This window comes from Chironomus tepperi, unplaced genomic scaffold (assembly GCF_022539635.2).
Source record: "Chironomus tepperi strain 1889 unplaced genomic scaffold, CSIRO-AGI_Ctep_v1 contig_451, whole genome shotgun sequence".
Taxonomy (NCBI): Eukaryota; Metazoa; Arthropoda; class Insecta; order Diptera; family Chironomidae; genus Chironomus; species Chironomus tepperi.
This window is the reverse complement of record NW_027226573.1, coordinates 425,042-439,476: the sequence shown is the minus strand read 5'-3', so window position 1 is coordinate 439,476 and position 14,435 is coordinate 425,042. Positions and strand designations below refer to the sequence as shown.

General features: G+C 31.5%; 1 protein-coding gene across 1 annotated transcript in view; it reads right to left on the bottom strand.

The window, feature by feature from the left end:
• Window positions 1-13,964, bottom strand: part of Samuel (SAM-motif ubiquitously expressed punctatedly localized protein) — a 114,952-nt gene extending 100,988 nt beyond the window's left edge. Inside the window, exon 1 of the mRNA XM_070650973.1 lies at window positions 12,129-13,964. Coding sequence (XP_070507074.1) covers window positions 12,129-12,186 — 58 coding nt within the window. The 5' untranslated portion in view covers window positions 12,187-13,964. The remainder of the gene's footprint in view (window positions 1-12,128) is intronic.
• Window positions 13,965-14,435: the final 471 nt, after the last annotated feature.

Sequence of the window (14,435 nt, the reverse complement as noted above, 5' to 3'; positions counted from 1 at the left end):
TCATCCTAAAATTCTAAATTCGCTCAAATTCAACATCAATTCTACAACAATTATGTCTCAATATCCTCATTCCTACCCCGACTAGTCATCATCCATTTCTCTACAATTTCATTTTTATCTAAATGCTGCGTTAATATTGACATATAGAAAATGTTAAACGATTCAATAAATTCAATTTTGCGTTTTTGTTCCGCACTAGACAGGCACAAAACTGCATCATAGTCACATTGTGTGAATAAATCATTCTGGAGTGTGCTCGCGCTCTGGTTTCTCGTTCTCCCTGGCCCCGACATCTACCTCACCAGTTTTTTATATATTTATATTTTTCTTTCCTTCATTTAATGTCGAATCGTAAGTAAGTAATTCAATAGCATTAGCTCGTGTGTAAGAGGCAACTCTGACTTGGCAAGAATGTAATTTATTAATTTCATGCTAAAGTATCGTTAATTAAACTATCGGAATTATTTATAAATATTGTGAACTTTTTTTTTCCTTACTCTCGCATGCACTTTAATGGTTGTTCAATTGTAACAAATTCCTGTACACAGATGAAGGCAATAGCAGCAGCAATAAACTTTAAAAATACTATATATATGTGTACATACGTTCCAATATCTTTATGAAAGGGTAATTTGAGTTAATAAATTATTAATTAAAAAAAAATCTTTCTCCTTTACTTATTGCAACAGCGTGTGTGAGCTGCGCAATTTAATAATGAAATGAAAAGAGAAATAAGAGATATGTTCGAGACATGAATAATGGGAATATTCAGTTCTTTTTCTCTTCCAATTGAGCATCTACGGTGATAATTTGCGTCCATTTCATTTCTTTTAAGATAATTTGTACGCACCCATATGAAGACGAATTTTCATTGAATTGAAGTTTTAGGCCTTTTGTCATATGAAATCATTATTAAAGATAATAAAGAAGCATCTCGCGCCACACACATTTACAGAAGCGATTTTGGATTCAAATGGAACTGATTTCTATTTGGGCTGTGGTTTGGTCTAAGTGATGTAAACAGTAAGCTTCAGATTTCTAATATTATTGCGATCTTTAAACTGTAAAGTCTTGTTCAGGTCAGACACGAATAGCACAAATTGGTTAATCGATCAAAAATTGAGCAACAGGCAGGCGTGACTCTGATTAAGACACTATGTCAAAGTACAGTCGGCCTCCTGAAGAATTTGTCGACTTGTGCTTTTAGGAGATAATTCTCATTTTATATCTCGATTTGTAATCTCTTCATAGTTGTCTACATGACCACCAAGTGGATAATTTGTCTAGAACCACCCAGCGTCCACTTAACAGTCATTTGGAAGCCACTATCTTATTGTTCACATGACCACCAGGTAGATAGTATTATGAGAACCAAGCAGCGTTCACTTGGTAGTCGTTTATAAGCCACTTCTGGTAGTTCACATGACCACCAAACGGATAGTATAATAAGAACCAAGCAGCATTCATTTGATAGTCATTTAGAAGCCACTGTCCAAAGGAACTGCTTGCAGCATGAACAAATCCCTTTCACTTAAGTTTTAAGTAATATTCGAATTTTCCCTTAACAGATTTTAATTATGATTCCAACTTAATCCATATGAGCAACATTTAGATTCCTATCGACCTAACATTGTTAGCTACCGTACTACTCACTATATAGAGTCATAAATAATTTCTGGTACACAATTTTCTTTTAAATGTCGAAGTTAATTTTTAAAATTTTAATAATAGATATAAATTTGAAACTGACATGAAAAAAGACAACATCGATCCATGAGAAATGTAGAACATTCTGTCTAAAATGACCACTTCTCCGTCGTAAAATATTAATTTGTGAAGTTCAAGCTACTTCTATCGAATTTATAATTTATAAAGTTTCAATGCGAAAGTGCAGTTGCTGATGTGGCTTTTTCGTACATAATATGAAAAGCTTTTAATTCAATGAACTTTTTGATCTTATCTTAATAAACTTATCCTTAATGATTTAATCCAGATTTAATACTAATTAAAGTTAATCATTAACAATTTATCTTATAACATTCCAAGCTACCGAACCCTTTAAAAAGCTTGTTTAGTAGCCAAATGTAATTCAACTATCCTTCATAAAGCTTAGAGTTTGCTTGAAAATGTTCAGTTACTTAAGATTAGAATATTTCATGAATTTCCTTACAAATTCATTTGTAACGGTTTATTAAAATTCAAATTTTCTTCATTCAGATTGCAAAAGATCAAAGTAGCCAACTTCACGTTGTTGATTTCTGAAAAATTGTTTTAATTAAGTGAGTTAATTGATTTTTAGTGAATTAGTGCATAAAATAAACTTAATTAAGCTGAAAGGAAGTCATCGTTGGTCACAAGAAGTTGCAAAAGGTGGAATTTGTATAAAGAAACTAGAAAAAAGCTTAAAATTCAATTTTTAACAATTCTAAATCAAAGATCCAGGAATCAAATCGTCGAAAATTCAACAATACATATTCAACCTTAGAATCAACACTTATTAAGAAGCCAGGTGAGTCTTCATGCCATATTTTCTACAGTCTATGAATTATTCATAGAGTAAACTCAAAAAGTTTAATAGTTCGTGTCTAATTTTGAATGTTTATTGGAAACTTTGGTCGATTTTGCAACACGATTGATCAATTATATTGCTCAATTTCATCAATTCTAATTTTAATTTACTCAACTATGATCTCATTTGAGTTAAGTCTCACAAACAAAAGTTGATATTCCAAATCAGAAGGTTTAATTTACACCATTAACTTAATACGACAAGTCTGCTCAATTTGGACATCATTTGGATCGAAGATATAATTCATAATGAATAAAAATTACCTCAGACACTAAACTATTCATATGATTGAGAGTCAGAGAGTTGAAAGTTAACAATAGGTGTGCTTCACGCGCTCGCCCACATCAAAATGCTGACGATATTCGACCCCGACAACGACATTTGTTCGTAAATGAATGAGATATATAAAAAGGTAATGTAAGTGGTTAAAAAGAAGAATAAGCAAAAGACGTGACAATGTTAAACTTTTTTATTATATTTTATATATATTTTCGTATTTATAAATGTTGACTGTCTCTGTATTCAGTTTATTTCCAACAATTACAATGTTAGCTCATCGCCACAGAATTCAATCGCATTATATATACAGGGAGAATGTCAAATAGTTCAATGTTTAGATTATAATTCTGACATTTTCGTTAACCTTTTCATATTTTTTTTTCTCTTCTCTCTTTCTCTCTCTCTTCCTTTACTTTACTTTTTATTTCATTACTTATTATAGACATAAATAAAATAGCTGAAAATATTATTTTTCATCATCATTATAATCATTTTTTGCATATATATGCGAAACAAATAAAGGGAAGAGAGAGACACCCGAGTGACATAGATGAAGAAGGCTTCGGCACGATGGTTTTAAGGCTCTGCTTAACCTCTTATTCATACCAAATGGAAGTCGTCTCATTTGGAGACCAAATGGCAACCATTGCATGAAGCATCCTCCATTTGGCAGCCATTTGGACGCCATTTGATCTCCAAACGGCTGTAACTTCCATTTAGTATCAGTAGAATTGGTTTGACGGACCCCTAAAAGCTCCATGGCTTAGCAACCCTCATTTGTGTCACTTGCTGATTATTTGATAGCCATATGGTCGCCAAACGGATGCAACTTTCATTTTTGACTTTTAAAGGGGTTTATCGTACCCCATAAAAGCTCCATGGCTTAGCAACCTCCATTTGTGTCACTCGGGACAGTCACTAATGATGAGGTTATAAAATGTCATCAGAAAAAATATAAAGTTCTATCCACAATGAAGCAAATAATATAAAAACTAAGCAATTTTAAGCAGGCATTACATAATACCTTTGTGCGGGTGTACGAAGTGCAATAACGTCAATCGTATAACGAAGCTTATTAGGTTCGTTCAGTTTAAGTATATAAAAATTTATATGCAGGTTACAGCCGTAATACAAAAGGTGAATATTAAGGGGCGTATGTGTCAGCAATGTTAATTCAATTATTTCAAATACTTTTAAATGGGCGAAGTGGAAGTATGTGACAGCGTCATAACCTTTTTAGCTTAATTTCTTGAGGATGGGTAGGTGTAGAGGCTTGGTTTGTCTTGGAGTTGATTGTTTAATGCTTATGAATCGTATTAAAGTTCAAGTTCCAAAAAATTGGATGAAAAATCCACGAAACAAAACCAAATCGACAAATTTTCCTTGACATTTGCTTTTTCCTCATTATTTTTTTACATTTCAATGAAGTACTGACGTTTATACCTTTATATACTCCAGCAAGTGCTTTAATTTTTAATACATGAATATTTTGTTTTTTTCGCCTTTTAAATTCACAAATTCTCACATTACATGGCGTGTATAATTTAAATTTGAATGTGATTAATCAAAACCACTGTTTTGTGATAAATAAAATTAATTCTTATAAATACCCAAAAAATGATAAATAAATGAAAAACACTACAAATTGTTAGTCACTTTTTTTGTAAATTCTCTCATCAACTGGTGCCAAATTAATTTGTCAAGTCGGGCATAAATTGATGGTTATGGTGTCGAAAATGAATGATTTTTTTGTGATAAATTGCTTTGTAAATGTTGTGAAATATTATTTAATGTTGAAAAATAGTTCAACAAGTTTGGGTTGAAAATTAAATATTTTAGTATGAATTTAAATGATTTATATTTTAAGTTTTTGAATTAAACTTTTAAATCTTAAAATTTTTTTATTTTTTAAATTTAAACCCTTGAAGTTATTGAAATTTCAAATTTAAATAAATGCTTTTAAATTGGTTTTTAAATTTAAAATGGTCAAACCTTTCAAATTTAAAATTCTTACAACTTAAAAAATTTCAAATTCTTTCAAATCTTTAATATAAAAATTTTAAAATTCTTCAATTTAAAAATTTTGAAATTCTTTCAAATTTAAGTTTTATGTTCTTCGAAATTTTTTTTTTTAAAAAAACTTTTAAATTCTTTAATTTAAAAACTTTTAAAACTTTAAAATCAATTTGAAATTTTAAAGCTCCTTCAATTTAAAATCTTTAAAATTCTTAAATTAAAATTTTTTGAAATTCAATTTAAAAATTTTGATCTATTTTTTTTTTTAAGAAGTGCAACTTAAAAATTTCTAAATCGTGAACTGAATTTTGTTCTATTCTAAAACTTAAAATTTTTTTATTTTAAACTTATATTGTTTTAAATTTTAAATAATTTTGATAAAAGTTTAAAATTTTAAATTTTTTAAATTTATTTGATTTAAATTTGAACTTTAAATCTTATTATATTTCTTTAAAATTAATAATTCCTAATTTATAATTTAAATTGTTGTTAAAATTGTCCAAAAAATTCCTCACCAAAATGCGTCCCAAATTCAACAAAATCAGTTCATAATTCTCAACTCATTTTCATTATTATTTCTTGCCAGATCTACATTGTTTTTGCTTGACAAACTAATCGGATGAATGAGGAATGGCAGAGTTCAAGCTCATACAAATATGGGCACTGAAGTATATTTCATTTATATAGAACAAATATAAACAGAAATATCTGAATCAGAGAATATAAAAAATATTTTTTTTAATACTTAAATGCTGCTCTGCAGATCGCGAAAAACCACAGAAACTAGAATATTTATATTTTATTTTACTTGGGCAAATAATCTTTGAAACAACCTTGAGATTGCTTTGACTTTGGCCGTCAACCAATCACGCCATGACTTTAAACATCATTCTGTTCCATTAGTCCATATTTTTTTTTTTTTTTCAATAAAAATATTCACGTGGTGGTCGAGGTGGGTTAACTTTGAAATTTAATTAAGTGGATATAAAGTTACTGTGTAGGGATTTATTTAGAACTCATGGGTGCGATAAGATATGAGGCTATTTGAAGAATCAGTTGAAATTTTTTGGTGACTAAAAAAATTCTTAAAAATTAACAAAATTGTGGTTTGGGTTAGAATTCGGTGGAATTTTAGTTTTGATTACAGCCTAAGAATCTGTAAAGTCTTTCTATCAGTTTAGTATGATGCAACAGGTAATATTACCGTTGTATGTTGAGTATATATGAGAAATTCTTCAATATTCGCGAGTTGAAATTTTTAATAAAAATCAACCAAAAAACACCGAAATTCTGCTAATTTCAAAATAGATTTATTTCAAGGCGTATCAGCTAACGTTTCACTATTAAAAATATATAAAATAATTAATTAAAATTCATTAAATAAAGCAAAAATTGCTTACAAAAATTTAGTGCGTCTTCTCGCTTTCACGGTTAGTTTCAAGAGGGTTAAACTACGATATTATGCGAGGGGATTGAAACTTTATAAAAATGAAGTAATTTTCGTACGGATTCATCAAATTGAATTCAAAAAGTACGTTAAACAATAAAATTGCGAAAAGTATGGAAATTAAGTGTGAAACTTAATGAAATTAATAACGCACGATGGTAATCAAATAAATTCATAAAAATAATTCGAAAATGAATTCAACGTTATTGCTCAATCAATAACATTCTCCGGGGAGGAGGACTTGTTCGCTGACATGATATCCAGAACATCTTTATTCATTTAACCATCAATTTCACGCTTATTGCCTATGACTAACTGTCTTTGCTTGCGATGCATTGGTAACTTGATAGATGAGGGAGGTTTTGGATAACGAACATGTGAGGGACGTCGTATGACTGAATGATCTGGAGCTATACGACTCGTTCTTACTGCTGTGGATAATGGAACTTGTGGAGGAGACGACCGTCTGGCCCTTTGTTTTGCCTTTGTTGTGAATAGAGGAGACTTTGTCGTCTTAATAAATTGTTTCAACGCCACTAGCGGTATATTCTGCTTATATAATTCACTAACTTCAACATCAAGTGAATCTTTTGACTTAAAATCAGATAATTCCCTATTTGTTACACCTACATGTACTGCTAAAGCTCTACTACAATTACTACTGCTGATTCCAGTTTTTCCTCTAATCTCTGATGATAAAGAATTCTCAATATAATCACCACCATAAACTGTTATACCTAATTTGGTTTCTAATGCTACTGGATTTCCAGGACCACCTTCAATTAATCCTTTGATACTCTCAATACAGTATGCATGAGGGCTGCCAATCAACATGACTGGTTCCTCATTAAAATAGCTGTCAAAGTTGACGTCTTTCAAATAAGGGAACAATGACTTCATCTTATCCATGTCCAATGATCTGGCTGGCAAATTAAACTCATCAATTGCATAACAGTCTTTCAGAATTATTGGCTCAGAATTTTCCAAAATTCCTTGCAATTTCATATCAAATTTGATTGCAACATATTCTCTAATTGTTTTGTCTGTCCATGTTACACTTAGAATTTCAGGAGTTCCTTCAATTCCTAAAGCTTCTCTCAAATCATTCCTAACAAGTGTAACTTCTGAAGCTGAATCTCCAATAGCATATGCGACAACAAATCCATTAGATCCCAAAAATCTATTTTTAAACATTTTAACAGTGCGTGGTAATTTATCGGCAACCTGATTAATTTGAACTGTTGACACAGAGTTTGGAATTACATTATATACTCGTGCTGGAGGACCTCTAGATGAACTTGCACTCGAAAATTCATTAATGTTCTGAAGCTGTGCATTCGCTCTCTGAATTGCATTTGCAACTTGTTGTGGCTGATGCGACATTTCAACATTCGGTTGACTTGGATTATTTTGTGGTGCTGCATTGTTGACTTGTGTTGATGCATTATCATTTTGCGTTACAGCATTCATCACTTGTTGTGCGTGGTCTGTATTATCTCGCGTATGTGACCGTCGCTTCAAATAGCCACCACTCGATCTGTCACACGCAAAATGTATCGATGCATGATGTTTTTGAGAACATCTTCCAAATTTACCCAACTTCATACCGCAACTTACTTTAAGTTTGCACTCATTAGCCATGTGATCCTTTGATATCACACAATTTCGGCACAGTCGTTTGTCATTTATTGACCTTAATCGTTGCCCTTCTGACAGCTCTTGATACTGGCTGCACTCTACTGAATAATGACCAGGTTCATTGCAAAATTCACAATTTTTGCTAACTGCATTAAGTAACTGCATGTCGTAACCCATAAAAGGAGCAATTTCACGATCTCGAACTTCAAATTTGTATCCTTTATCATTCCAAAATCCAGTTGAAGTTGATTCACTACTAATAGACATAACTTGCAATGTTTTTGTCTTCTTATCATCCTTCTTGCCTTTGTCCTTTAATTCATCAGGTTTCTCATCCAAAATTAATAATCGCTCAGCTAAATAATCATAAATGGTGTTTAGACATATAACAATTTGCTTTCCTGGATTTTTCCTGACGTACATCTCCTTACATCTAGCCTTATCTTCGTAATTAAATTGCTCATAAATTATTTCTGCCAATTCGTTGGAATTCAAATATCCCGTTTTTGCGTATGTGCAGGCTGCAAAATATCCCTGCAATACAACTCGAATCTTAACAGCATCTTCTCGATAAAGAGTTCCAGGTAATGAAAGAGTTTTAATGTCATTGCCTTTAAGACGGACCATTGTCATTGGATTACCAAATGACTCTTTCAATATATCCATTACTTGCTTGAGTGTAAATATGTCGAATACATCCTTCACAGCATCAAAAGCATCTCCTTTCAGTGCTCCACGAACGTGTAACTTAATTGTTGGATCATCATATTTACACACTGCTCGGTATCTGTTGACATCCTGTTCGAATTCAAGCCATTTCATCACGTCTCCATTAAACTCTGTAATTTTTGGCATTGCACGACGAACGGTTGCTAGTTCCTTTTCATTCTGTATACGTTCCTGACAATCAGTAAATCTGGAAAGAACTTCTAATGTGCTCGTATCTCCTTGAGAATTATTTACTGATATTTGTGGCGGGCGATTATGATTAACGTCCTCATTGCACTTCCAGCGTGTTGATTCACTATCCGGCGAATTGACGTTTGCAGCATAAAATGTGCTCATAGAGAAGGAATCACTGGGAACTGCTGGATCTGTATTTAAATTAAACGATCGACTTGATTTGTTGACATTAATTTCCTTACGCAAATTCTGCATTTCATTCATCATTGAGTCAAATCTCAATTTTGCTTCGTTCCTTTCTTGCTCAAGAAGTCTCATAAGCTGCTTACTTTCATCATTTGCCTGCATCAAGTCCCTTTGTAATCGTTCAATTTCACTACTGGATGTTGAAAGAGTTTTTTGCTTCACATTCTTACTGGATCTCTCAAATGAGTCCAAATCACAAGAATCGAATTCACCATCCGTATCAAACTCATTCTCAATACTTTCAATTGTCGTGTCTCTCATAAATCGCTTTCTTCTTGTAGCCATTGAATTCTTATATCCAGATGCTTTATAGTATGTGACAGCTTGTGGATTCATAACATTATCTCGACATGTCAAACATAACCACGGAACTGCTTCCTCTGCAATTCCTTCTTTACTTAAACCAACGCATTGAACATGATAAACTTGATTACATGTAAAGCACAACATCATCGGATTAAACTCATACTTTGCCGTCGATGGCTGTAAATACTCAGCACTTCTTACAGGAAGCTTGCATTGTAATGCACTACACTTGAATTCCGGCTTAATCTTTGTTCCTGGTAGATAATAAGATCGAATTCTAGACATCAAATTGTCTTTTTTATCGACTTCACTAATCCATTCTGGATTCAACTTTCCATCCTTAAAAACTTCCATCGTAACAACAAAATTCCTTGAATATCCACTTCCTTATAAATCCCTCAAATCCAAAATCCTCTCACACTTCCTAAAACTGACTTTAATTCCTCAAATGGAATAAATTGTATGGCTCAAATACCACCGATAACCATTCGCTCAAATACGAATTAGTTAACGCTTAATTGACGTGTTTTCAAATAAACAGCGGTCAATTAATTAACTCAAAGTCAAATGCTCTAACCTCACCAAAGAAAAAATAGAAAACTAGTTAATTTAACTATTTTCTTACCAAAAAACAGGACAGCTAAAATATTTCAATTGCTCTTCAGTCACTCCACGAAGCACTATAGCAGCAAAAGCTCAATCACAAAGCTTCCAATAAATTTTTTGAAAAATGTTCGCGAGTTGAAATGACGACGCGGAAACTTTGAAACGCTGAAATAAAAATCAACCAAAAAACACCGAAATTCTGCTAATTTCAAAATAGATTTATTTCAAGGCGTATCAGCTAACGTTTCACTATTAAAAATATATAAAATAATTAATTAAAATTCATTAAATAAAGCAAAAATTGCTTACAAAAATTTAGTGCGTCTTCTCGCTTTCACGGTTAGTTTCAAGAGGGGTTAAACTACGATATTATGCGAGGGGATTGAAACTTTATAAAAATGAAGTAATTTTCGTACGGATTCATCAAATTGAATTCAAAAAGTACGTTAAACAATAAAATATGCGAAAAGTATGGAAATTAAGTGTGAAACTTAATGAAATTAATAACGCACGATGGTAATCAAATAAATTCATAAAAATAATTCGAAAATGAATTCAACGTTATTGCTCAATCAATAACAGAAAACATAATTGATGTTTAGGATTGGTTTAGTTATGACAAATAAAGATCTTTTCACTTTAAGTACCCCGTAAGCTTCAGGATACCTCCATGTAACAGCCCACAAGGACATATTAAAGCATAGACAAGGATGCATACCTAGATTCTGTTTAGAACACAATTTTGTCTATTTTCCAACAGAACAAAGCTTAATAAATGCAAAAATCCACCATATAAGCACCCACTGTATTACGATTAAGTTCCCAATACCTACATCATAAATCGCCATTTGTCCATACCCAGCAATAATTCAAATTTGACCCACCTTGTCACTATAATATAATAAACGAGATTCTCTTTTTTTTTTCTCAATAATAATCTCCAATATGTCGATTTATCAACACTTCCATTAATGTATCTCTTTGCCTTTTCATACAGTCAATATCTCTATCTCTCATGAGACATTGTGAGATTATTCATCGTATAATGTCACAAGCAATAATTCGAAGAATTTAATGTTAATCTTTTCGATATATTTATATAAAAAATAAAAATAATTTGTGCGAGGAAAAATGCCATTTTCATTACATTTGATGACGTGTCAGTGACATTTCGATAGAGCATCTCATCTCTATGCACGTGACGCATTGAGAATATTCTCAAAAATATTAAGCAAAAAAATTACTCTCAGTATATACTCGAAATATATACACCGACTAAGCGAAAGAGTCAATTTTTTTTATGAATGAAAAATCTTTTTTTTTTCTTCCTCTTCTTCTTTTTCCCATTCCACGACGAAGCCGTTTCATGAATCGTTAAATTTGTAAAACAATATGACTATCCATTTCCGGTATGAGTATTAAGTAGGTTCCAACCGAAATGGAGTATTGTTTGATTTTTTTTTCCTCCTCACATTCAATTGTACATTATCCACTTTGTCGTTTGTGTTTTTTTTTATTTATTTCATTACATTGGGGGGCGTTTGGGAGTTTGGGGGACTTGTTGGGGGTATTGAGGAATGTGATGAGTGATAGATGGGATTTTTCAATGGGAAATTAGGTTCGAGTGGGCAAAAAACTTAAAATACTAGTCACTAACTGAACATTAACTTGTTATCCATTCATATAGTCCACTTAAGAGTGTTAGATATGGCTGAGGTGGACCAACTGCATATCTTGATACAATTTAGGACAATTGATGATTTCAACCTTCATCTTACACAATCTACATACTCAAAATGTCATCTAACATTGACATATACTCAACATCTTATAAAACCCACAAAAACCACACCATACGTCACTCCTGTACACCCCCATACATAATTTCGATATTACTTCTTCTTCCTCTATCTAGATGGTAATATTGTGTCGCAAAGTAAAGTGACATGAGTAAGGTATTAAGGTCAAAAGCCACATAAGAGAACGTCTTATTGAACACAACAAAAAAAATAATATAGAAGAAAAATCAATAATCAATAATTCATCGTGCTGCCACGACAGCTGTACGATAAAATATATGTATTGAAAAAATTTGCTATTTTTCTCATATTGACTTACCTGATTGATAACACCAAGCTGGCCAAACAACGGGCGCTTCAGTATCTAGTTCCCTCATTTTTGAAGAGTATTACTTTATATATTTTATAATTTTTTACGTAGATGTGTCACTTATTAACACATTCACTCGACTTGAGTCTCTTTTTACAAGTTTTTAATTTATCGCTTTCGATGTTGTGTACAAAAGAGTCACCTCACGGCTCTTTAGGTATTTTTAACCTTTATATATATATATTTATATTCTTCACTAGTAAACAGTGTACAGTGTCGAGCACTTTGAGTTCACTAAATTATATTTTTTATTTTTCTTATTTTTTTTTTGTCGTCGCTTGAATTTTTCACAACAGAGCGAGAATCGCCTCGACACAGAAAAAAAAATCCCTTATCGTATAACTTTTTTTTTATGTAGTTTTCTCGCTAGTTCTTATCAGTTCAGCAAAAAAAAGCAGACCACATTAATTGCACTTAGAAGAAAATCACGTATTTTTTTTTTCTTAATTGCTCTTTCACGGAGGTTAAGTTTTCGACAAATTCTCACATAGAGGAGTAAGTTCAAAGTTCAAAATAATTCTTTTTCCTCGATGATGGTTGGAATAGGTAGTCAATTTACTTAAATATCGTTAAATTGCCTTTTTTTCTTTTTCACGAATTTTTTTATTCTTGGCCGATAATAATTGTATATAATTTCTATGTATTTTCCACTTCTCACTGTTACTGCCGCTTAATTAATATTTTTTTTTTCTCCTTGTTTCACCTCGGCTTTAACTTTTAAAAATTATTCTATGTGCTTATGAAAATTCGTGATCTTTCAATTTTTTTTTTTATTTATTTAAATAATATTTTTTTAAGCTGTTGTTTTTGCGCGCGGGGTTCGAGTTCAATCACGAAGGTCACTTGCAAGTCGAAAAAAAACACAAGAAAAAATATGGAGTTAATTATTAATTCTATAAGTTCCCCCCAAATATCAATTTATACGATTTTAAAACTCTTTGTTTTTCTGTGTTACAAGTTCAAAGTTTAATAAATGTAAAAATAGTTAGCCTTATTGAGTCACGATTTGTTATTTTTAGACACTAAGTTATTTCTAATTTCCGTTCGACTTTTACCGGACTTTTTTTTTTATTTTATTATTTTGCACAAATTGTGTAATGTGTCAATTGTCACTTGATAATGCCACACACATGTAAAAATTATATTATTTTCAAAAATAACACAACAATGTTGATGATAATCCATTAATTAAATAAAGTAGCAGCTACTTCTATTCACTCCTTTTGATTTCCAGCTGTAAAAATACACTTTTCACTCGTCATCGACACTACCGACTCAAAAGGTTCAATTGAAACTTCATCAAAAAAAACGTTAATCAATCATGTGTCAAAAAAAATTTTTTACTCTCTGTGTGTACATGTGAGAAAATATCATACGAAAATATATAAAAATCTTTATTGTGTGAATGATTTAATTTTTTATATTATTTTTGTTGTTGCTAGCTCTCTTCCTCGGGGTCGAGCGCGGCTGATTTGTTATGTAGTAGTAGTTCATAACACCCACATTTGAAGTTCGTCATATGCGACACTTATGTATCGCTTTTTATTTATCTTTCAAATAAAATTGTCACAAAAAAGTATTAATTTCACTCAAACAAAAAATTTCAATTCTTGACTCAAAAAGATTTATTGTTAAAAAAAAGAACCAAAAGTTCAGACGAGTAAACAAAAAAAAAATTATTTTTTGCTGTCGCAAACAAAAAAAAAAAAGTATAATGAAATCTTTAAGATATCATTGCCATTTGTCAGCACTATCAAAACGGCGAGAGCGATTTTAAAAAACCGACGTTCTGTCGCAAAAGAAAAATCAAAACTGAAAAAAAAACCTTTAAACACTTTGAAATATTTTTTTTTTCTATGTCTTCTTTCACTTTAAGAGAGCGGACCCGGTCTCTCGGCATGTGGACTCTCTCTCGTACTCTCGAATTATGATTCTCTCTAAATATACAAAAAAAAAATAATAAATACACTTGTGCTTGCCACTACTTCGTCCCAGTTAAACAGTGTTTTGCGTTTTAGTTATGATGATAAAAAACATCTTCTTTTGGACAACTTTATGTCAATGATATGATTTTGGGGTGGAATGGAGCGCATTTTTTTGATGATTTGTCTTTTGGATGCTGAGATTTATTATGTCTTTTATTTAATTGATGGGGATATTGACCTGTAAATCAAAATAATATTTTGTATTATGATTCTCATTTGATTTGCGTTCCAATGCTGATAAGGATGAAGCCAGAAAGTTCCATTAAGGACT